This window comes from Trichoderma reesei (assembly GCF_000167675.1).
Source record: "Trichoderma reesei QM6a unplaced genomic scaffold TRIREscaffold_13, whole genome shotgun sequence".
NCBI lineage: Eukaryota > Fungi > Ascomycota > Sordariomycetes > Hypocreales > Hypocreaceae > Trichoderma > Trichoderma reesei.
In genome coordinates, this window is record NW_006711160.1 from 656,385 (window position 1) to 680,218 (window position 23,834).

General features: G+C 52.1%; 7 protein-coding genes across 7 annotated transcripts; 4 read left to right on the top strand and 3 right to left on the bottom strand.

The window, feature by feature from the left end:
- Nucleotides 1–825: 825 nt before the first annotated feature.
- TRIREDRAFT_79359 (uncharacterized protein) lies at nt 826–3,361 on the top strand. Its single transcript, XM_006966509.1, has 4 exons — nt 826–998; nt 1,226–1,375; nt 1,430–3,001; nt 3,095–3,361. Exons 1-4 carry the CDS (start codon nt 888–890, stop codon nt 3,137–3,139), a joined length of 1,878 nt encoding a protein of 625 aa, XP_006966571.1. The 5' UTR covers nt 826–887; the 3' UTR covers nt 3,140–3,361.
- A 331-nt stretch (nt 3,362–3,692) lies between these two features.
- Nucleotides 3,693–5,525, bottom strand: TRIREDRAFT_108866 (uncharacterized protein; the record flags this gene model as incomplete). The annotated part of the gene is made up of 1 exon (XM_006966611.1): nt 3,693–5,525. One exon carries the CDS (start codon nt 5,523–5,525, stop codon nt 3,693–3,695), a length of 1,833 nt encoding a protein of 610 aa, XP_006966673.1.
- A 1,603-nt stretch (nt 5,526–7,128) lies between these two features.
- Nucleotides 7,129–8,379, top strand: TRIREDRAFT_39387 (uncharacterized protein; the record flags this gene model as incomplete). The annotated part of the gene is made up of 1 exon (XM_006966435.1): nt 7,129–8,379. A coding segment is annotated over one exon (1,251 nt), but the record flags the coding sequence as incomplete, so codon positions are not given.
- Nucleotides 8,380–9,830: 1,451 nt separating this feature from the next.
- TRIREDRAFT_79361 (uncharacterized protein) lies at nt 9,831–12,007 on the top strand (the record flags this gene model as incomplete). Its single annotated transcript, XM_006966510.1, has 5 exons — nt 9,831–10,232; nt 10,346–10,425; nt 10,465–10,596; nt 10,661–11,299; nt 11,431–12,007. The coding sequence occupies 5 exons, from the start codon at nt 9,831–9,833 to the stop codon at nt 12,005–12,007; spliced, it is 1,830 nt and encodes a 609-aa protein (XP_006966572.1).
- Nucleotides 12,008–12,033: 26 nt separating this feature from the next.
- TRIREDRAFT_22694 (uncharacterized protein) lies at nt 12,034–14,009 on the bottom strand (the record flags this gene model as incomplete). Its single annotated transcript, XM_006966423.1, has 2 exons — nt 12,034–13,474; nt 13,546–14,009. The coding sequence occupies 2 exons, from the start codon at nt 14,007–14,009 to the stop codon at nt 12,487–12,489; spliced, it is 1,452 nt and encodes a 483-aa protein (XP_006966485.1). The 3' UTR covers nt 12,034–12,486.
- Nucleotides 14,010–14,684: 675 nt separating this feature from the next.
- Nucleotides 14,685–14,976, bottom strand: TRIREDRAFT_108870 (uncharacterized protein; the record flags this gene model as incomplete). The annotated part of the gene is made up of 2 exons (XM_006966612.1): nt 14,685–14,758; nt 14,841–14,976. 2 exons carry the CDS (start codon nt 14,974–14,976, stop codon nt 14,685–14,687), a joined length of 210 nt encoding a protein of 69 aa, XP_006966674.1.
- A 5,707-nt stretch (nt 14,977–20,683) lies between these two features.
- Nucleotides 20,684–23,538, top strand: TRIREDRAFT_108872 (N-terminal fungal transcription regulatory domain-containing protein; the record flags this gene model as incomplete). Its single annotated transcript, XM_006966511.1, has 3 exons — nt 20,684–20,881; nt 21,380–23,054; nt 23,231–23,538. The coding sequence occupies 3 exons, from the start codon at nt 20,684–20,686 to the stop codon at nt 23,536–23,538; spliced, it is 2,181 nt and encodes a 726-aa protein (XP_006966573.1).
- Between the last annotated feature and the right edge of the window lie 296 nt (nt 23,539–23,834).

Genomic DNA, 23,834 nt, shown 5'->3' on the forward strand with positions numbered 1-23,834 from the left:
TACATCCGCGAGGGGGCGGGTTGATGAGATTCAGGTTCAGGCCGGGATAGACTGACAGCAGTGATTCAAGGCCTTGGGCTTGCGTCGAGGCAAGTCGAGGGTATGTGTCGTATATTTCTCGGAGTCTTGGGTTTGGAGGGTTACTGGCCGACGATTTATCACTTTTGGTCTTTTGTCTTTTATTGTCCTCGTTTTTGTTATAATATGCACTTTATGATGTCTTTGTGCTCGTCTTTGGTTCAGGCGGAGGGGATGTCAAGGGTCTCTTGCTCTCCCTGCCTTTTGAGCACGTTCCGAGCCTTTGGGGATGTCTGATGGAAATGAAATGGGGAACGATGTGTATCTGACCGAGCGTCTAATAGATTGCTGCGTTGACTAGATTTCGTCGGCCCGTCGTTGTGTCTTGCTGTTCAGTCGATCCTCTGTGATGGCATTGGGATGCTCCGTGGAAGCCGGGATTCGCATGAGCAAGTGGGTCGCTCACTGATGGGGAGAATGGCAAGATGGATTCCACATATGGTATTCCAAAACTGGCACCGGTCAAGACTGAGAGACTCCAGAGATAGATAATCGGCTCATATTACGGACGGCTATGAAATAAGCCATTACCTACAGCTGCACAATGTTCGCTGACCAGTTATTACACACGTGCATGACTGACCCGTTGCGTCACGGCTCCGGTTCCCGCCGGTAGTGGAAAGAACTGGCGAAAAAAAGCAACGACCCATCATTAGCCGAACTTTTTCCCTGAGCGTTTAATTCCGTGGGAGCCAACTTTTGGAGCTTCCTCTGGCCCATCTGACCGAGAGACCTAACCAGCTTTTTTTCTTTTTTTCCTTTCTGTATCCCAGCTTCCTCTCGTCGGGGCCAATTGTGCAATCTCGATCATGTTGCGGTCATCGCTTCGGTCGGCGAGATTGCTGGGCGGCAAGCCCATTGTGGCGGCTGCCGGGCGCCAATGGTCTGTTGCTGCGGCGCGACAGGTGCCTTTGGCCAAGGTATGGAGTGTTTTTTGCTTTGTTCTCTTATGTTGCCTTGGAATTGGGGATGGTTGTCCATGAATGGAGCTTGAGATGGCTTGGATTGAGCTTCGAGATGGGAACGGAGAGTTGAGAAAAGGATGGTGGAGGCAATGTTCCGTGGTCTCGTGGTTCCTGTCATCTTGCAGTTGTTCTTGTGTGAGTGACCGGCTGGCTGACTTTTGATATCCTTTGCTTGCGTCCAGAGATTCTATGCCGACCAGAAGACCCCCCCGGTCCTGCCCACGTCCGAGACCCTTTCCTCGGAGCGCGCTCCTCCTCCTCCCGCCCCGGAACTTGTCGACACGACGGTGACGCCCTCGGAGATTCCCCCCACGCCGCCTCCTCCCCCGCCCGTCAGCCAGAGCGCAGAGACGCCCAAGGCCAGCCCGCCGCCGCCGCCGCCAAAGAAGAAGAAGGGCTTCTTCCGGAGGCTGCGCAACTTCATCTTCACCCTCATGGTGCTCGGCGCCGTCGGCTTCGGCGGTGGCGTCTGGTACTCGCGCGTCAACGACACCTTCCACGACTTCTTCACCGAGTACGTCCCCTTTGGCGAGCAGGCCGTGCTGTACCTGGAGGAGCTCGACTTCAAGAAGAGGTTCCCCAACGCCCGCCTCGGCGGCGGACGACGCACCGACCCCGGCGAAAAGGTCAGGATCCCCGCGCAGAGCGGAGCATCCTGGAGGGTGGCGGAGAAGACGGAGCCTTCCGAGCGACGCACGAGCGCCTCACCCAACGTCAAGAAGCCCGAGAGCAAGCCCGAGGAGCCGGCCAAGCCCGCGCCGCAGCAGGAGACTGTTGTTGCCAAGCCCGCTGAGAAGGTTTCTCCCACAGACGAGTCGACGGCGGCGGTTACTCCCAAGGTCAAGCCCACCGAGTCCAAGGATGCGCCCGCAGCCAAGCCCCTCAAGTCCATCGACCTGATGTCCCTGCCCGATGCCAAGGAGCCCATTGTCCGAGACCTCGTCCATATGCTGAATGACCTCATCCTGGTCATCAACGCCGACGGTGCGTCCGGCAAGTACTCTTCAACAGTCGAAAAGGCCAAGGACGAGGTTTTGAGGATCGGTAGTCGGTTGAAGGATCTCAAGAACGAGGCCGAGAAGAAGGCTTCCGAGGATGTCCGATCCACCGTTGCCGAGTTCGACGTTGCTGCCAATGACCTGATCCGACGGGTGGAGGGCACCATGGCTCAGCAAGAGGTTGCCTGGCGCAAGGAGTTTGAGGAGCAGATGAAGTCTGTTCGCGAGAGCTACGACGAGCGCGTCAAGCTGCTGATGGAGCGTGAGAAGAAGCTCAACGAGGAGAAGCTTCATAACCAGCTCCTGGAGCAGGCCATTGCGCTGAAGAAGGAGTTTCTCAAGGAGGTGGAGGCCCGCGTCGAGGAGGAGCGCAACAGCCGGCTCGGCAAGCTCAACGACCTGAGCGCCGCCGTGTCGCAGCTGGAGCAGCTCACCGCCGGCTGGAACGAGGTCGTCGACACCAATCTCAAGACGCAGCAGCTGCACGTGGCCGTCGAGGCCGTCCGCGCCAGCCTCGAGGACGGCCAGCACCCCCGGCCGTTTATCCGGGAGCTCGTCGCGCTCAAGGAGATTGCGGCCGACGACGCCGTCGTGGACGCCGCCATCGCCTCCATCACCCCCTCGGCGTACCAGCGCGGCATCTCCACCTCTTCTCAGCTGATTGACCGGTTCCGCCGCGTCGCCAGCGAGGTCCGGAAGGCGTCCCTGCTGCCCGATGACGCGGGCGTCGCCAGCCACGCGTCCAGCTGGGTCCTGAGCCACGTCATGTTCAAGAAGCAGGGTCTCGCGGAGGGAGACGACGTCGAGAGCATCCTGACCCGCACGCAGACGTACCTGGAGGAGGGCGACCTGGATGCCGCGACGAGAGAGATGAATGGCCTTCAGGGTTGGGCCAAGACGCTGAGTAAGGATTGGCTGGCCGAGGCTCGAAAAGTCCTCGAGGTCCGGCAGGCGCTTGATGTGAGTTTACACAAAACTACCTAATCCCCCCTTCCGTCATTTGACAATGACGAGAGAGAAGACATGGTTTTGCTAATACTGTTTGAAAATTAGGTTATTGCTGCGGAGGCTAGACTACAGAGCTTGAGAGTGGAATAAATAAAACAAAAGAACGTTTGGGGATTTGACGGGGGGAGAGGGAGGTGTTTTGATGAGTTCTGTGTAATACATTGACCAGCGAGAAAGGGGTAGAAAGAGAAAAAAAGTAGAGGGCTTCCGGCCCCGTGTATAGTTTATCAAAGGAAATACTGCCAGTAGAAAGAGCTTCCACCATTAATCTCGAATGGTGATGAATTCTTCTGAGTTGCTCTGCTACCGAACATATTGTGTGTATACTCTTCGAAACAGGCTCATTCATTATGACAATGATAAAGTACATAGAACTCGTACAGAAAAGTGCGACTTAGAAGCCGGCTGCCGGCGGCCTTTGCAATGAAATGAGAAGGCTTGCGAATCAACCCTTTTGACGCCAGGAAAGATACCGAAAACAGACACGAGCATAGGAACGAGGAGCAGAAACACAACACCATAGCTTCTGAAGACCCGTGTCTTACAACGCTATGAACTGGCAAGAACAGAAAAAAAAAAAAAAAAAAAAAAAAAAAAAAAAAAAAAAAGGAAAGAACATTAAACCATTGCATTACTCTTGACATTACAAAGCGTCGCCTCCCATCTCAGCATCAGCGTATCCCGCTCTCTCATCTCCAGCTCCCCCCCCATGTGAGCCAGCCTCCTCAACTTGTGCCTCGCCCTCAGCAGCCTTCTCCCTCGCCCGCTCCAGCCTCTCTAGAGCACTCTTGATAATTTCATATTGCTCGCTCAGCGTAGTACTCTGCGCTTGTTGTTGACTCCCTGCTGCTTCATCTCCCCAAACGACGGACGAAGAAGAAGCATCGCGCTTGAGCAGATCGCCCAGATAGGCCTGGATGTCCTTAAGATTCTCCATCAACGAAAGAAGATGGGAAATCGTCGCCGCGTACTGCGCGTCCACCTTCTTCAGCAGCGCAACCTCCTCGCGAAAGGTATTCTTTTCCTCCACGAAGCGCCCAATGTACGCCCAGACGCTGGACAAAAACGAGGAGCCGCCGCCGCCGGATTTGGACTTGCTGAGGCTGCTAGAAGAAAGGCGTCGTTCGGCCTGTTCGTTGATGGCGCTGAGATGGGCCTCGCCCTGGTGGAGGAGGAGCGAGAGGGCTTTTCCTTCCTCGAGGAGTTTGTCGAGGCGGTCCTGCACGAGGATGACGTGCTCCGAGTACTTGTTCCACAGGGCCTTGTCGTTTCCGTCTTGGCTTGATGACCGGAAGATGACGCTCAGCGGGCGGATGGCCCATGCCATGATCGGGGGCAGGGAGGGGGCCTCGGCTTGTTCCACGGAGAGGGAGTTGATGTGGCGCAGGGTCCAGCGGTTGATGTTGATGACGGAGTCGACGGTCGATCCGACGTGGATGTGGAATGTCTGCATGGCTGCGGCTGCGCGGCCGACTTTTTCAATGTAGCTGTTGAGCTCGGACAGGAGGTCCTCGCTGCTCGCGTCTTCTTCGCTCGTTTTGAGGAGCGATCGTATGTTGCGGGTGATCATCTCTGACTCCTTAAGTTCACGGGGCATAGCCAGCCCCTGTGTGGTTTTGTCGAGCACGCTCTCGAAGCCAGACTGGACCTCCATGAGACTCGTAAAGTCGATGAAGGAAGTCGAAGCTGTAGGGCGGGACGACGACTCGGCCTCGAAGAAGAAGGGCATCTGAAAGTTGGAAACGCTGGGGATCTCGCGCAAGGATTTGAGGGAGAACGACTGGCGCGCAACGTCCAAGGAGACGCCATTGCTGTGGATTAAATATGCGGCCATGGCGATTGCGGCGGGTATTGCTGCAAAGCGCAACACTCGAAGCAATCGGCCGGAGGAGCTGGACGTTGGCGAGCCTGACGACGCGCCGTAGTTGCCATTGGCCTCAGCCTTGTATTGCTCCTTGGAAAGTCTGTCAAGCTCTTCCTCCACGACCCAGTCTCGTTGGTAAGGGTCGTCGCCGATCAAGCCCTCACGCTCATCCCACACACTGCCCTCCTCGGTATCCTCGTCAGCAGTCCTAGCGCTGCGCGACGCCTCGCTCGCGACGATATTGTTGGCCTCGACGAGCGGCATGCGGAACTGCATGTCGGGCCGCGGATATGACGTGCGCTGCGACGTGGCGACGCTCGAGGGAATCGTGGGCCGGAACGGCTCTCGCAGGATGACGTCCGGGTCGTGCTGGAAGTTGGCAAAGTCGCGGATGCTGTCCTGCGACCCAAAGCCCGCGCTGCTGTCCACGCTGCTCATGCTCTGCGAGAAGGACTGCGTGGGGAGCCCTGACGAGGGCATGGCGCTGGAGGGAGGGCTCATGTCGTCGTCGAGCGGAGGAGGGTCGATGATGCTGGTGTCGAAGCTGTCGTTTTCGCCGTCGACGAGGCGCCATGAGCTCTCGGGGGGGATTTCGCGCCGCCGCGGTGGCATCTTTCTTCACTTGTCGTGACGGATGTCGGGAGGGCCGTGCCGCTGTGAGGATGATGCAGAGGAAGAGAGTGGTCGCCACTTGGCTCCGTTCTCTTGGCCGGCTTGTCACGATGAACTGGCGGTGTTTTGGTTCGAGAGATGCGCGGACTGAATCAATCCTCCGTCTTCCGCCCACGACCTCGCGATGTCGCAATCATGGGCCAAGGTCGGATCTCAGTGATGTGATCGCGATCTAAGGGCCTGTGCAGGCGTGAATCGCGACGACGGAGATTGCAAGTGGCGCGAGGGAGGCAGCAGTCGTCGGTTGATATACCCTGGTAGCACGTCTGGACGTTAAGGTATGATGTATCGAATGCTATAATATCGATTGACGTGATTTAGGCGGGATCGCGTCGCGACGAGGAATGAGTCACACAGGCGAGTGAATGGCGAATGGGGAGACACGGCGAAGCAGGGCGGAAGCACGAGTAGAGGCAGAAGCACAGGGTCACGGCTAGGCAGATGCGGGTTGATTATCGACGGAGATGCGGGAGATGCAGTTGTGTTTATTAGCAGTATGCAGTGGTTGAAGCTGGTCCTTGTTAAGGGCAGGGGGAGTTGTTTATGGAGCAATTAGAGAGAGAGAGAGAGAGAGAGAGAGCTAGGCTGCATCGGGGGCGGGTCCGGCTGCTTTAGTGCCATCTGAGGGACATGGAGAGAGTGTGGAGGGGCGACGGTGAGGGTACAAGCGATTTTGGTTTTCGTGTAGTATATGTGATGGAGCTGGAGGATTGAGGCTTGAAATGAGAGATGCCGGACTGACTTATGTCAAGCATTGAGACGGTTGTGATTTGTCCCTTATCATCAATGTGAGTCTGACAAGGTGCTGTTGAGGATGTACCAGGTACGTCAGGTACCTCTACCTTATTCGGAGAGACTGGGGTATCGTGACTTTCTAAAGGGATGTGATGGCGCCAGCTGAGTCGTGATATAGGCAATGCAGTGAATTGCCTTGGTAAAAGGGCAATTTGGCTTGTAGATAGTAAGTCGCAATACTCTGACAGTACAAGACAAACAAGAGATCAGACTTGGCGCCTCGGTTCTCTCTTCTGCGGTAGAGACGTTTGGCGACTCGATCCAACGGCTTCATGTCACCACATCAAGGTGCCGCGTCACATGACAAACCTGGGTACATGTAGTAATCCCTTGTCTCATCGTTGCACGGCTCAAGGTACCTCAGATGGCACTGAAACAGCCAACAATGCAGCCAGACAAGATGACTTACAGCCTCGATATCCATTGCATGTGCCAACCTAGTACCTGAGGCTCAATTCATAGACTTCTAGTAATACCGTATCAGCCAGCAATGCCTATTGGTGCTACTAAATGACGGCTCGGCCCCGGCCTATCACGGCGCAGATCCACGAGCCGAAGTCACCCCAGCATGTCAACCTCGGCTCACTCGCTCAGCTCCAGTCAGCTTTCATAATCGCCATTTCAATCTATACAACACTCTCCCAACTTCCCGCGATCCCCCCTCCCCAAACGCAGCATGCGCTCTTGAACGCAACAGCGACGACGTGATACTCCGAACCCTCCATCTGCGACCCTCAATGCCGACTCCATGAACGACTCGAGCTTCGTCCAAGCCCAGCAGCGCGTCGCTGCACGACGACAGGCCCGCGAGGCCGAACAGCGAGCCCGAATCGCGGCCCAGCGCGAGTCCTCCCGCGTCAACGCACAGCTGCAGCGCCTGCCCTATCCTCTAAACCGCCTCGTCAATGCCTGGGACGCCGCCTCGTCTATAGAGAGCGCACGACCGGCGTTTCGCGTGGCGCAGGTCGATGCCGAGCTGCTGGATGAAGAGCTGCTGGACCTCCTCAAGGGGCAGGTCGGCGATGCTCTCAAGTACTACGCCGGCGGCCATCTAAAGGACGACTGGTCCGCCGAGATTCTGCTGGCGCTGAGGGCCATCCTGTTCAAGCTGACGGTCTGGGACAACGATGCCACCTACGGCGCGGCGCTGCAGAACCTCAAATATACCGACGCCAGAAAAGGGGGCCCTGTGCTGGCACCCCCGACGAGGTTACAAAAGTCGCTGTACGGCCTTGTCACAGTGTTTGGCAAATACGCGTGGAATAGATGGGAAGACTGGCTCGTGGATCAAGACGATGGCTACAGCGATCCCAGCCCTCGAATACAGAGGCTGTCCCGGTTAACGTCTGGGCTGACCACGGTGCACTCTGCCGCGGCGTGCGTCTCCTTTCTGGTGTTTCTGTTCCGCGGCCAGTACCGCACCGTCCTCGACCGCGTCCTGCGCATGCGGCTGGCGCCCCCCACGAGCCACGTCAGCCGTGAAGTCTCCTTTGAGTACCTCAACCGCCAGCTGGTGTGGCACGCCTTTACCGAGTTCCTGCTGTTTGTGCTGCCCCTGATTGGCATCAACCGCTGGCGGCGATGGCTCAGCCGCACCTGGCGCAAGACGAAGGAGATTATCAATACAAAACAAGGGGGCGATTCGGCCAACGGCGAGTACGGGTTCCTGCCCGAGAGGACCTGCGCCATCTGCTACCAGGACCAGAATGCCGCGGCGTCGTCAGAGTCCGAGATCATGGCGGCGGCCGCCTCGAGCGGCGTCATTGGGTCGGCGCAGACGGACGTGACGAATCCCTACGAGGCCATTCCCTGCGGATGCATCTACTGCTTCGTGTGCATCGCGACACGGCTGGACCGGGAGGAGGGCGAGGGCTGGACGTGTCTGCGGTGTGGAGAGCATGTCAAGGAGTGCAAGCCGTGGAACGGCGACGTGCTGGAGCCGAGCCGCAAGTCGACGTCGACGAAGACGGTGGCGTTTTCGGACGATGTGGTTGGAGGATCTGATGATGGATCGGTCATTTCGAGACAGGAGGGCGTTGGGGCTGAGGTGTTGAAGCGTTGAGTTGATGATGAAAGACAACGAAGCATAGAGCTATCGTACTTGATCTACTTTGTTGAAGAGTAAGGACTGGGGTTGCATATAGGTTCTCAGCTGGATTTTGGGCTGAGATGGGTTGTATTGTACAGCATGCTGTGCGAGGCTGATGGGACATTTATTGTGGCAAGTTTTGGCAATTGGGAGTATAGCGTTTTCAGTATCATCTTGGTCGGGTTATATAAACTAAGCAAAGGGGCTCTAATAGACACATTACCAGACATGCAACTTCACATACACGGCTCAAGTGATTCAACCAAACATCATCTTGGTGACCGATCCTGAGCTCTCGTACATACCACTGTACCTACCTAGGTAGTTAATACTACCGAGGCTGAATATCCATCTTACCTATGGACATAGTAGTAGTCTATTCCGAACTGGCGTTGGTTCCCCGTCTACTACTACCTTAAGGTACTACTAGTAGCAGGCGCCAGTGATGTCATTGCCGTTACACCGCCCTTGTGCCTCCAGGTGGCTTTCCAGGTGGCTTTCCAGGGGTCCTCTGGCGGCAACCGCGTCATTCTGCCGCCAATAATCTGATTGATCTGCTGCTGTGCATCTGCTGCTGTGCATCTGCTGCGAGGGCACTGCGAAGCCCTGCTGTGTGAATCTGCTGCAGCTGCTTCTGTAGCGCCGATTTCTTCCCCCCCAACAAGCATCAACTGCATCCAGCCTCGAGCTTCCAGCTGCACGGAATGTTCCAGGTGTGACTGTGCAGGAGCAGCAGCTCCTCTCACCTCGGCACCTCCTACATACCTTACCTACGGTACCTACTAATGCACTTACAGCTAGCTACCTTGCCTACCTACTACATGCTCACCTCATGCACCGGCATCAGCATCTGCCCATCGTCAAAAGAAGAAGAGAACAGACCAGCAGAGCGCCCGCCACGATCCAACCCCCCCATCATGCAGATGCAGGGATGCCCCTCTGCCCACGAGACCCTGCCGTAGGTCAGTTCCACATGCTTCTTTTTTCCTCCGCTGCTGGCCGCCGTTGTTCCCGCGCGAGGATCGACGCCCCGAAATCGCATTCCAGTCTTGCTGCTACTACCTTTTTCGCATCTGTCGACCTCGGAACTCTCTCGCAGAGCCAGCTGTCTCTTTCAACCGTCTCTCACGCGCCCCCCCTCTCTCTCTCTCTGCTATCGCTGTTCCGCAAGAGCTGTAATAGACGAGACGGGACAAGAAGGGACGGGCAGCGCCCAGCTGTTCGCCGCCTCGCTTCTCTTGTCTAGGTAGTCTTGTTATCCGCCTCTTGGATTTGTTCCTCAACTCACGCCCTTGCTTCTCGCCTCCAGCTTCACCTTGTTTTAAGCTGTGTGTCTCTGTCGTTCTGCCTGTGGCCTAGCCATGCCCACCTTCTTCCAGTTCACCCAGGGCTCAGAATCGCGCGTCCGCCCTACAGACTCGTCGCCTCTGCTCGGCCGCTATCGAGCCGTGCCTCCTCGTCCGCGTCGACCCAGCAGTCCCCTGGGCCTTCTCTCCGCTCACCATGAAAACGGGCGCGACAGCATCCATGTTGGATACGGAGCGCTGATTGTGGCCGAGATCGAGGCAGGGCTCCTGGACGGTCGAGACGGTTCTGGTGCCGGTGACATAACCGAGGATGGGGAACCGAGATCACGATGGGAGAGGCTGTGGCAGAGCTACTTTATCAATCTGTTTGTGAACCCGAGGCCGTCGGCCGTGAAGCGCGTCGTGGACAGGTGGTGGACCCGGTATGGGCTGCTTGTCCTCCTTCCTGCGGCGCTGGTATGTTTGTTTGGCTTGCTGTTCTGCTGTGTTGCGCTCCTGTCACTATTCCCAACGCTGGTGAATGAGCGCTTGTGCTCCCGGACCCGACGCTGACACATGTGCCCGTTCAGGCCGTTGCGTGGTGTGCAGTGCCTTTCCCGCAGTACTCGATCCCGGACGAGGGCGACGATGGCGATGCCGCGACGGGCCTGTGGGTGCGACTTACACGATCCGTGGCAACGTTCGACAGCAAGATTCCCGGTCACGGAGAGGCCCGCGTGCAGGTCAACTTTTGGTTCTTCCTCTTTGTCTACTATGGCTTCTATAATCTCAGCGCGCTGATTTGGATTACAAAAGTCTTTAATCTCTACAACTTGAACTGGTATGCAATATGCGCTCCCAATAACCCCCATCTCAGGACTCAGCTGACAATGGTTATTCTCAAGGTGGCCGCAGTCTTTTGGCTTTCCGGTGACAGTCTCTTTGCTCGCCATCATCTCTCTTGCTGTCCCCATCCCCGTGTACTTTACGCCTTCCACCCGCTTCCTCACCGTTCACAACACGGCATGGGTATCATGGACATTCATCGTCATGGCCATGCCCGTCGCCATCTCCTTTCTCATCCTCATGACAAACGAGCGCCACATCAAGCTACGGCAGTCGCTCTCCGAGACTCAGCGCATATTCACGACTTCGTGGTGGACGGGGGAGCCCGACTCGTTTCCTAACCGGCAGCGGCGGCGCCACGACCTTACCGACGATCTCTGGGAGCAAGATGTGTTGAGGGTTCTGCCTCCGTCCAGCACGTCTAGGGTGGCGCTGCGACGACGATGGCTGCCGGCCAGCTTTGTGAGGTTCCTATGGTTCTGCGTCGCGCTCTTCATTGGGCTGATGGCCTACGTCCTTGGAGAGGCGTATGCCGAGATTTACCTGCGCACGCTGCCTCACAACAGCTTCGAGACTGTTGTGTACGTGTATGGATGGGTGGTGACTGTGCATCTGCTTGACGCCCTGACGGGCTGGGTGCTGGGCATTAAAGAGGGCGAGCGCGTTGGGAGTTATCCCCTGAGCTGGGTCTTTAAGCTGTTTGTCTCTCTCTCTATCTCTCTCTCTCTCTCTTGCCTATTCCTCCTCCTCCTCCTCCTCTCCCCTCTTACCATGCTCTGACATTGATTTGGGTCTGGAATTGACTTTCTTACTAACAAACGACACACAGCTACTTTATGTTGACTTACCAGACCTACGTTCGAGCCCTATACGCCCGCCTTCGCTCGCCGTCCCAGTTCGTCATCCTTCAGATTCTCTCCTCCACGGGACTGGTCATCATCACGCCCATCATGATGACTCGCCTGTTCCACAGAATCCTGACGATACTCGGCCTTAGTGGGCTGACGTACGGCACCTACCAAAAGCTGCAGACGCGAAACCTCTTCATCCGCTTCCTGGCCGAGAACACGTCCATGGCCACCTTCCTGGGCAGCATCCTGGTGCTCCACTTTGGCGCCAACAAGGACGTGTACCCGTACTTTGCCTTTGATAAAGCCGAAGACGAGACGCTGCAGTACGACTTCAACCTGACCTTTTACGCCTCCATGGTGACGTGGGGGTGCGAGCTGGTGGCGAGCCTCGTCGTGCGGGGGCTGATTGCCCTCTTCTTTGGCATCGACGTTGGGCTGGAGGGGAAGCTGGATCTGGCCGTTTGGCCGGAGCTGCTGCCTACTAGCGTTGCCGTCATGCTTCACGTTTTGCAGAATATGTTGTTTTCTATTATACGTTTGCAGTTTCGCACATGAACAATGGGGAGAGAGAGAAATGGCTGCAGTTGAGGAGGGGGCATGTGTGCGAGAGTGAGAGAGTGAGAGAGACAGAGAGAGACAGAAGCAGCAGCAAGTAGAGGATATCTCTTGTTTCACGATTCGGGTCTGTTCGAAATTCTGTCATTTGTTTGCACTAGCTTTCTGACAGCCAGTCTTGCCTCCTCTCTTTCATACCTCCTCTTCCCTTTGCGATATGGCAATGCTTTGCGCGTGCTTGAGTGTTCTGATACCCTTCTTTTTCCTCACTATATTCAAGACAGTTTCCTTTTTTTTTTCTTTGATTGAGCCTCTCGGGCTTAGTATTAGATGTATAGATTTACTTGCGAGTGCCAGCAAATTTGTCATAGTCAATGGATCAGAAAACCGTGTATATACCAAGACTACATGGGAAATAATCATGTCTTGTGCACCGAGATGAACACTTCCTTGGTCTCTGTTTTGGGAAAATCCGCCATCTAGTGCTTGAAAGTCACCGTCTTGGTCCTCACCCACTCCTCCAGCCCAATCGCCGCATTGAACCGCCCAAACCCACTCGCCTTGGTGCCCCCGTGCGGCAGGGCCGGCTCGTCGTGCACCGTCATGCTGTTGATGTGCACGGCGCCGGTGTCAATCTCCCTGGCGAAACGCAGGCCCCTCCTCAGGTCCTCGGTGAAGACGGCCGCCGTCAGGCCGTACTCGGAGTCGTTGGCGAGCTGCAGGGCCTGCGCCTCCGTGTCGACCTCGTAGAGGGAGACGGTCGGGCCAAAGGACTCGGTGGCGTAGAGGTCCATGTCGGGCGTCACGCTGCCGACGACGACGGGGCGCAGTTGCGCGGCGCGGGCCTCGTTGGCGTCGGCGTCGGCGTCGCCGAGGATCACGTTGGCGCCCTTGGACGTGGCGTCTGCGACGAGGGCCTTGTTGCGCTGGACGGCCGCTTCGTTGATGAGCGTCGGGGCGGGGCCGTCGCGCGGGAAGATTTCGTTGACGGCGGCGACGAATTTCTGCTGGAACTCGGCCTTGACCTTGTTGTGGACAATGATCTTCTCCGTCGACATGCAGATCTGGCCGCCGTGGAGGAACGCGCCGATGGCGCACTGCTGGGCCGCCAGGTCCAGGTCCGCGTCCTCCCACACAATGGCCGGCGCCTTGCCGCCGAGCTCCAGGATGACGGGCTTGAGGTGCTCGCCTGCGAGCCTCCCGATGACGCGCCCGACGCCGGTGCTGCCCGTGAAGTTGACCTTTCTGACGTGGGGGTTGGCGATGAGCGCCGTGGTGATCTCGGCTGCGGAGTCGCGGTCGTGGGCAATCATGTTCATGACGCCGCTGGGCACTCCCGCCTCGTGGAAGACGGACACGAGAGCCCTCATGCACGCGGGGGCGTGCTCTGAGGCTTTCAAGACGACGGTGTTGCCGGCGGCAGCAGGGCCGACAATGGCGCGGGTGGGTAGGATGTAGGGAGCGTTCCTACAGTTACGTTGTGAGGAGTGTGACTCGTGGAGAATAGCAAGAAGCGAATAGTCGTGGCAGGAACATACCATGGAGCGATAGACAAGACAACGCCATAAGGCTCTCGCAGCACGATGCCACTGCTGCTGGGATCTGCCAGGGATGGGAACGACCCTTCAATGGCAGAGATGCGGCTGGCAGCGTCCCGAATCAGCTCGCCCGCCGTCTTGAGGTTGAAGAGAGCCCAGGGAAGGGTGGCCCCCGTCTCGTTCGCCATGATGTCGGCCAGCTCGCCGCTCTTCTGCTGGATCAAGTCGGCGGCCTTGAAGAACACGTCACGGCGAAACGCAGGTGTCGTCCTTCGCCATGTCTTGAAGGCCGCCGCCGCCGCATCAACGGCCGCATCGGCGTCCGAGACGGTGGCTGCACCGCATCGATGGGAGACCTTGCCGGTGACGGGGGAGACGACGTCGAATGACCGCTCCGGGTGGTAGTCTTTGCCGTTGATGAAGAAGGGCACGACGTGCGCGTCCTTGGCGTCTCCCAGGAACATGTTTTCAGATGGGTATTATGACGTGGCTTGGGTGTGGTTCGTTGAGCGTCGGGAGAAGGGCAGATCCGTTGACGAAGGACCGGGCTGGTTTGAGGGTTAAGCCGAATGGTGAATCTAGGTATCAAGGGATTTGATTGTTGAGGAGGTGCTCCAGCTCCTTCGTCCTGGTCAAGCAGAGGTACTTATACCCTCACACGAGTGGACAGCACTGCAATGGAGAGCCCACGAATCCATGCAGTTTGGCCGACGATAGAATTTGACATGGTTATCAAGTGATCTGCGTGCTAGGCAGCTTGATAGTCGTGTTAGACAAAGGCACCTTGATTTGTGCGGGGTCGGTTCCAGATGCGCCTCGACACCACTACTAATACTAATGAAAGACATTGGTAGCGTCGGCTCCAGGAGCGGCATTGCAGCCTCGAGCAGCACAGGCAAAAGCCGTGGAAGCCTCCCGAGTGCTTCTCGGAAGGCTCATGAGTAACATCTTGGTGAGCATGAGGCTGTTGAGGATCCTGGTAAGCCTGCGTATCCCCGGCCAGAGATTACAAAGCGGCATCATTGTTTAGTCAGGTGCTTCGGAAGACAGGCGTCAAAAGTGAGTATATCCGACCGAGAGCTCGCAGTCAAGCATGGATAAAGCCGAAGACGGGAAAATGCCATCGGATGTCGCCTGTGTCATTTCCACTGCTCTAACTTGTCGGGCTCGAGAAACGGCTGTGGCACTGCCATGGTGTTGATGCGGACAATTTCTGGCAATGGCACGTAAGGTAGGTATGCAGGTAAGCAACCCGGTTCTAAGTGACATGAACGAGGAATCAACGTGATACTTACCAGGCTCCGGCACAGAGCCGGGAAGAGCAAATTGATCGTTGAATTTCGTCTTGGAGGAGTGCACGTAAGCGCCGTGATCGGGAACTGGCTTCAGCACCCGTTTTACTGGCTGTTTCACCGTCTTGCTGTCCGTCATGATGGACACCGGACGTCTCTCACGACAATAACAGGGCGTATCGATAAAGTTGTCCGTAGAAGAACAGGGTCGGAGCTGGGGTGTGAGAGAAGAATGAGAATTGACCAATCCCCGAAGATGACAGTGAGGTCAGGATGACCAATTCAGGAACCACAGACTGAAAAAAAAAAAAAAAAGAATGAATGAAGCTTATGTTTAGAGTCTCCGCGCTTCCGGGAGCAAGATGGTTAGGGCCAGACCAGGAGCCAGCAATTGGTCCGAGACAGCTCAGTCAGCTCAGATGAGGAAAGATGTCTCGCGATGCCGATTGGCGACAAGCTTATTCAGGTACAGGAGAAAGCAGCCTTTGATTGGCCTGGGGTCCTGTCATCGGGAGTGGTGCCACGTTGGTTGATGAGACAAGAAGAGGAGATGCCCGATCTGCCTTTTAGACCTCAGAAGTGGAATCCAGGTCGAGATTCAAGGGCGGGATCCGGTTGGCTGGCTGCACTCGAGAACGGAGAGAGATGCACCGCGATCCGCAAACGCCGACGCCCGGATAAGAAGTAAGATGGAAGACAGTAAGACTGTAGTCGTGCAATGCAGCCGTGATGTTGTAGTCAAAGTAAGGTGAGGCAAGGTAGGGTATCAGGCCGTGGATGGAACAAGTCAAGCGCTTATTATTCCCAACAGGTACCTCCTTACAGTATAGGTGAGATGATGAGATGATGGGGCAGCTTGGAACTTAGGTAAGCCGTCTTTAACAGGCAAGGCATCTAGGTACTGGCGATTCAGGCGTTACTAAGCATACCTGATAGAGTACCTAACCTATTCCTGTAGTACTGCCCGAGGAACTCCCTTACTTCATGTCTTACATCAAGTGGCTGCTTGTGAGGAGATAAAGAGCTGAAAATGTAGCAGGCCTCGTGCGTCTGGCGTAGACAAGTAATAGTACTCGTATCAGCTCAGGTGTACCGACAAGGTAGAAAGGCAAAAAGGAGAGGGTCGCCCCGTCCGCTAACAACCATGAGGGAGTACAAGTACCTACGAGGTCGTTCAACTTGGACACGCCGGGCTCAGGTGCGGAAGCTGTTTTCGGAGTCACCGTTTGGCCTTTAGCATCCTTCACGAGCTATAGTGTACTGTACTCTCAAGCTACGTACGTATGTGTTCTTCGTATTCCGTATTGCTCTTTACCTGATACTCCGTCCCGTGGTTTTTTAATATCAGGAATCCCGTCGTCACAGACAAACTCAGTAGTTCCGCTGCACAGCGGCATTAGTGGACGTTTTAGTGCTGCACCTTGCCATGAGACCGACGCCCTCCACGGGCCGGCGATCCAATCAAGAGCCACATTAGTGGCGGATGCCCACATTCGCTGCTTAACAATACCCCGCTCCTAAGTCTCATTGCTAGTGCCTGATTGGTCTATTGTCGCGTCCAGCCTTCTCACGTGATACTCAGCATGGCCTGTGTCCAATCAGAACTCGCAGACCCCACTGTGGCTGGCCTCCCTCTCGCTGTGTCTCCGCGCCTTGTGGACTTCAAATGGCTTTCTGGGTGCAACGTCTTGGATGCTCGAGGGACTTTTCTGGGCCAATTCTGGGTTGTTTTTCACAAGGCCTGCAGCTGGACGGCAAGCACTTGCATACGGAGGCGCTACACATGAGACTCTGACTACTACACCATAGCCGTCGGCGAGTTGTGCTGAAGGAAGACTGTACATAGCTTAGAAGTACAGCTGGTGTGGTAGGTTGGTGATGAATGGTAGGACACGGCAAGAACAGCAAGACAACGTCCCTACAGAAGGCGGGGTCGGCAGGACTGTGGCGAAAAGAAGAAGAGGATTCAGGAGGAACGATATTCAGAATCGTCGTAAACAAGGAAAAGCAGAGGAGAAAGAGTGGTTGCTGCCACGGGCCTGATGTGATGTGATGGACGGACTGCTGCAAGCTGCAGGACGGACGGAATACGACACCTATCACAGCGCCTGCAATAGTATCAGTCAGTCGGTCAATATTGAACCTCCACTGGCTCCACGGAGTAGGTAGGTACCTTAGCATATTATAGGAGGTACTTGCGCAGTACGACTAATTATCCCGCGACTCACCCCCTCTATAATAAAGCGACTGTATCTAACCTTCCTAGGCTAGTACCCTCAGCAGACTTCCTAAAGTAGAAGGTACTACGCTCTGTATATAAATTTATATACACTATAAGGTATCTTCTACCTAAGGCTATATTTTAAGAGTAAGAAAAAAAAAACAATAATATAATACTATAACACTATAACACTATAATTATAACTGCATAATACACTATATAGTAATATAAAAAAGGATATATAAAATATACTAAAATATAGCATAAAATATATATATTTTTATTTTAATAGCTACTTTTATATAAAATTAATAACAGACTTATATAGCATAAGCAGTTTATAGCCTTGCAGATATTACTGCTTTATTTATAGCTTATCTAAGTCTTTAGCCCTTATATAATTTAGCTATAAGCTTAAGAAAGGAAGTGGCTAGCTATAAGAAAGCCTATTACTACTGCTATTACTATAAATTAATATAATTACTATTAAAATTAATAACTGCAATCCTAAGGCATTAAAAAAACGCAGCTAGTCTTTAAGTCTAACTCTATAGCTAATGCCTATCTTAATAAAAGGCTTAATAGCCTTAAATTATAAAAAAACACACTTTATTTAAGATCTAGTAACCTTAAAGTAATAAAATGTTTTATAAATAGGATTTAAAGCTAGTAAGATAGGCATTTATATAATTATTACTAGATTTTATAGTATTATATAATTTCCTAGCGCTTATTAAATTTCTTACTATATAACACTTTATAAAAATATAGCTAGCCCTAGATTAGTAAGCCCTAGTAATAAGGCTTACTATAATGCCTAATTTCTTATATTTTATAGTTAGGCTTATTATTAATAGCGCTATTTAAGGGCAGCTGCATTAATTAGGTTATTTTAAAGGCAGTGTTTTACTAAAATAACTTATAAATTATAAATATAGCAGTATAAATCTAAATTAGCCTATTTTTATTAAAAATTAAAACTATAAATAATAGGATTTATTAAAAATGCTTACTAAATTAAATAGCAGCAGCTAGTAGTTATTAAAAAGTAATAATAGCAGCAGATTAAATATATAAACTTAGTAATTATAATTATTATAAGAAACCTTAAGATAAAGGAAGTTATTAATAATATAAGCATATAGTAGACTATACTAGCTTATAAAGTCCTTAAAGCACTCTTTTATAAGTTTTTTTATAAGAAAAAGCTATAATACCTTTACTTTTAAGTACTAATTATAAATTAAAGACAGCGCCTTTTAAGAAACCTAGTTAATTATATTATTAAAAAGTAGCTAATAAAAAGTATTATAAACTTAAGTTATTTTAAGACTTAACTTTTTTATAAACTGTACTTTTATTATTTTTTACTAATTTTTTATAGCCTAAAAAAGCTAATAAAGATTATTATTTTATAATTAAAAAAAAGACTTTATGCTTAAGTGTTATACCTTATAAAAGGAAGTTATATAATATTTATAATTATAATAGTCTTTTATAAATGCATAAGCCTATTACACCTTTAATAAGATATAAGTGCTTAAGAAATAATATAAAAGCACTAATTTTATTAGTAAATATATAAAAAAATAAAAAATTAGCTTACTAATTTAAGCTATAAAGTTTATTTATATATCCTTTTAAATATTATTAAATGCTTATAGTAATAATAAATATAAAAGCCTATGCTAAGCAAGAAGGAAATCTACTTTTATATTTAAGACTAACTGTATTAGCAGTAAAAAATTTTTATTAATAAGATCTTAAAGGCTTAAGATATTAATAGCAGTAGTAGTAGAGTTATAACTAACCTATTACTTATAAATAGCTTTAAGGATATTTTTTAAGATATGCTAGATATATAGCTGCCTTTAGGAGGTTAAAAAAATACTAAAAATCACTAAATACTTAATAATAGTAAAGTCTATAATAATAACTTATAAAAGAAGTCTTACTAGCAGTACTAACTTTTTAAATATATAAGAGCTTAAGGCTAACTTTAAATTCCCTAAAACCTATATATAAAATCCCTTATCTTTAGCATAGCTAAAAGTAAAGGCTAAAGAAAAGACAGTACTTAAATTAGTAATACTATTAATTTTTAATAGCTTAAGGCTATAATAGTTAGTGTTATAAGTTATATTAAGTATTAGTATATTTAGTAATACCTTCTATATTATAAAATTGTAATTAATAATAATAAAAAGACACTTTAAAAATTCCTAGATATTATATTTATTCTTATAGTAAAATTTATATTTATTTAAGTCCTTAATAAGTGCTTAAGTAGCAGTATATTTACTAAGTTACTAATATAATTTTTATAATACTTAATTTTAAATATTATATATTATAATAAAAAGCTTAGGCTCCTAGGCTATTAGCATATATTATATAGCTCTTGCTATTAGCCTTATTTTATTAATTATTATAATATTAAAAATATACTTAAAAGTAAGGTTATAATACTTAGGAAAGGAAATAGCTAGCTTAGGGTTATAATTATAAGCGCTATTAATAATATCTATAGCCTAAAGGCTATTAAGTTTAAATCTCTATACTAGCTTAACTTAAAAAAGGCATTTAGTCTTATAAGTACTAGCTAGCCTTAACCTATAGCCCTTAAAGGTATATGCGCTTAAGCAGGCATAAATAATATTATAGTAATAAGGCTTGCTATAATAATAATTTCCTCTATACTTATAAATAATAGCATACCTTTTATCTTTTATATAATTTTAAAGAGATTTAAAAGCTTCCTTATAGCTTTAAAACAGTTTAAGTTACTGCAGCAGTTATAAAGATATTACAGTTTAAAAATTAAGTGCTTATTATAGTGTTATAGGCTAAGTTGTAATTATATTATTATAGTATTATAGTGTTTTTTTTATATAGTGTATATTATTATTTTTTTTTTCCTACTTTTAAAATACAGCCCTAGGTAGAAAATACCTTATAGCGCATATAAATTTATATGCAGAGCGTAGTACCTTCCACTTTAGGAAGTCCGCTAAGGGTACTAGCCTAGGAAGGTTAGACACAGTCGCTCTATCACGGAGGGGGTGAGTCGCGGGATAATTAGTCGCGCGGTACTTGTACCTGTTCCCCGGCCACTCTCCACTCCAACTGGGACCGCCGGCAGGTACCGTCCCAGCACGTCGACTTTTTGCCAGGCCGCGTGCGGGTGCTCCAACTTTGTCGACTTTTTTCCTCCACCGTCGCCAAAAAAAATTACGAGACATCAGTCACAGGCCCTCCCAGCATCATCCTCCGCTGTCCTCCGCTGTCGGCCCTCACCACCAACTGCTCCAGCATCGTCATCGCCAGCGTCCATCGTTTTCGTGACCACCGCCGCTGTTCCGCCGCAGCCTCGCGCGATCAGCTTGGCTGCTGCAAAGCCGCCACTCGAGCTTCGCCTCGGTTCTCAAGCCGCGATTTTCCTCCCATCTTCCATCCGCAGTCGTTCGTCGGGCCTCGCAACAGCACCTACACCCACTTGCTGCCAGGCACCGTCTCTTGGCCAGCAGAGAGGCACAGGTATTAGAGGCAATCCAGGACCGGCCCAAGCGCGCACTCGCACATCGGCATGGATGGCTCACCGGGCCTCGGCCGCGGGGCCTCTTCGATGAGCCCGACCAGCCCTGCCAGCTCTCGTCAAGGCAACGGAATGCCCAAGCGCAAGAGGAGCGGCGGCATGGGCCTCGAGAGCAGCCCCGGCAGCATCAACGAAGACGACCACGGCGACCAGCACGATCACGGCGAGCACGACAAGAAGCGACAGCCTGGCGTCAAGCGGGCGTGCAACGAGTGTCGCCAGCAAAAGGTGAGTCAACCCCTCCGACCCTGGCATCTCCCCTCTGTCCCTGCCAGCCCGTTTTTTCCCCCCGCCAAGAGTGTTCCAGACATGCGAGGTGCAAAAGAGAAGAGCAAAGGATGAGTAAGAGGGAACGAAGAGTTGCTGCTGTTGTCATGGCGTGCACCTCGGCTTTCTTCTGCTTTGCTTTGCTCTGCTCTGCTCTGCTCTGCTCTGCTCTGCTCTGCTCTGCTCTGCTCTGCTCTGCTCTGCTCTGCTCTGCTCTGCTCTGCTCTGCTCTGCTCTGCTCTGCTCTGCTCTGCTCTGCTCTGCTCTGCTCTGCTCTGCTCTGCTCTGCTCTGCTCTGCTCTGCTCTGCTCTGCTCTGCTCTGCTCTGCTCTGCTCTGCTCTGCTCTGCTCTGCTCTGCTCTGTCACAACTCACCTTGCCATGGCTGGCTCCTGGGCCGCCAATTGATTGGGTTGTTCTTCCTGATGGCTAACCTCGTGGTGCAATTTCTGCGCAACAGTTACGGTGCAATGTCGTTCAGGAACCTTTCCAAAGCTGCTCGCGGTGCAACCGCCTGAAGCTCGAGTGCAAGATCGAATCAAACTTCAAGCGCATTGGCAAGCGATCCAAACACGCCGAGATGGAAAAGGAGATTGACCGCCTGCGGCGTAACATTGCTCGCGCCCAGGCGCAAGGCTATATCCTCGAAGACGACGAAACACTCAATTCTCCAATGGCTCCCAGCACCGCGACCTACAGCCACACGCGAAACCCTTCTCTGATGGGCTCCGACGAGGCTGTTTCCTCGCTGCTCCACCTCAAGAGAGGCGGATCGTACAGCATGCCGCGCTTCTCCCACGAATTGGAAGGCGTCCAGTTGACGGACGAAGCAGTCACCCACCTCTTCAACGAATTCTTCGCCTTCTACCATCCTTTCCTTCCATTCCTCAACCCTCAGCAGTCTCCGGACCAATACCACCAACAACATCCTCTCCTTTTCTGGTCCATTGTTGCCGTTGCTGCGCGTCGCTTCAGCCCCGCCAACTGCGCCAACCTCATCTCGAACCTGTCTGGACCCCTTACTCGATTCCTGTGGACCACCATTGGCGAGGTACCGAGCAACTACTACGTTGTCAAGGCCATGTGCCTGCTCTGTGCATGGCCGCTGCCCACCAGCACAACCACTTCGGATCCGACTCACATCCTCTGCGGTGTCATGATGAAGACGGCCACGGGCATCGGCCTGCATCGCCCCAACCACATCCAGGACTTCTCGAGAACATCCGTCGATCTCAACAAGGAGCAGCTTGCCGACCGTGTCACCACGTGGGCTGTGTGCAACATTGTGGCACAAAACATCGGCACCGGCTACGGCCAACCAGCTTCTTCGCTGTACGACTGGACGCTGGCCCTCCGGCCCGGGGACGATCCGGCGCTGCATTTGTCTCCCGAGCTGGAGGCTCGGCTCCAAATCGAAAGATTTTGCGACAAGGTCTCCAAGGAGATGTATAGCAACGCAAGTGATCCCAGGGGCGTTGCTGGGGATGAGCATAGGGCGATGCTCATGCGCGTATACCGGCGTGAGTACTCGGAACTGTATGCTTCCATCATGTCTCAGCAGCTGGGCCCTGTCGTCAACCTCCACCTGCGCGCTGCCGCCCTCCACATGAGGCTGGCCGGCTTCTTCGACTCCAGCAAGACGCCGGGCTACCTGGACGACCTGATGGGCCTGTGGCGGGCGACAGTCAGCTTCTTGGATGACCTCTTGGAAGTCGACAAGGTGTCCTCTCCGCACGACAATATCGGGGGCACCTTTTTGCTCTATGCCACCAACTACATCCAGCAGATGCTGGTTGCCGCTGCCTTTACCCTGCTCAAGCTGATGCGGTCCTTCTTCTCCAAGACGATTGACTTCCAGCGCGGGCGAAACCTCTTCCACCGTTCCATTCAGGCCATCCGGGCCACCAGTGTGGTTACCAATGACTTGCAGTGGCGTTTGGCCGAGCTAATGGTGCAGATGTGGAACGGCGCCCGTTTGGACCAGAAGAACTACAACCAAGAAGACGACTCGCCCATCCAAGTCGACGACAGCCTGCAGCTCAAAGTTCGATGTCGCCACAGCATGAGCCTTGTTTTCGACTCCGTCTGGCGATGGAGAGAGGAGTATCAAGCTTTGGGCAGAGGATCGCTCGAAGGTAAGCGATACCATTCGACCTGTGGGTACACCAGCTGCAATTCAAACCTGCAGGATTCCTCCTCTTCTTTTCTTCTTCTTCTTCTTCCCCTTCTTTCCGCATCGGAATTGAGAGGGGGGTTGTGTGTGTCATTTGAGAGCAGGACAGAAAGCTAACCTTGTGTGTCGTCCATGCAGCCGCCTTGAAGCATCCTACAAATCCGGATTCGGCCAATGAGTCCTCAGCCGCGTCCTCGCAACTTGACAGCACGTTGATGCCATCACACAGTCTCCCCACGTCCAACAACATGCTCCCTGCGAATGGTGTACTAACACCAGGCGCCCCAGGCTTGTCTGCTGCCCCTGCAACCGGAACGACCAGCATGATTGGAAACATCAACTATGGCGGCGACACCAACTATGACTTTTTCGATCCCCAGCACTGGATGCTGGACGGCCTCCTTGACTTCAACTATTCGTTTGTGCCGCCCCTCGAAGGTGCATAGAGTGCCGAGAGGCATAGTGAAGGGGTCGGGGACTTGAATCCATGAGTCGGTGTTTTTCTTTTCTTTTTACTCTTCTTCATTCCGTTTTCCTCTTCCACCATACCCCATTTTTCTTTTCCTGATTCCCCATTTCTTTGCTACTGGAGAGGCCCCAACCTAAATGCCAAGCTTGCAGAGACGACGGCATCAGAGACCGCTGGAACTCCTACATCAGTTGCGTCCAGAGTTGGTCTCGTGTTACGAACGAGTGCCGAGATCATGATTATATTGGCAGTGTTACATGTGAAGGGGAGCAG

What these genes read in the sequence shown, in the direction of transcription:
- TRIREDRAFT_79359 (XM_006966509.1), top strand. Translation starts at nt 888, where the DNA reads ATGTTGCGGTCATCGCTTCGGTCGGCGAGATTGCTGGGCGGCAAGCCC. An exon ending in CGCCGCCTCCTCCCCCGCCC is followed by an intron (nt 1,376 to 1,429) that starts GTCAGCCAGAGC and finishes CCGCCGCCAAAG; the next exon opens with AAGAAGAAGGGCTTCTTCCG. An exon ending in AGGTCCGGCAGGCGCTTGAT is followed by an intron (nt 3,002 to 3,094) that starts GTGAGTTTACAC and finishes TTTGAAAATTAG; the next exon opens with GTTATTGCTGCGGAGGCTAG.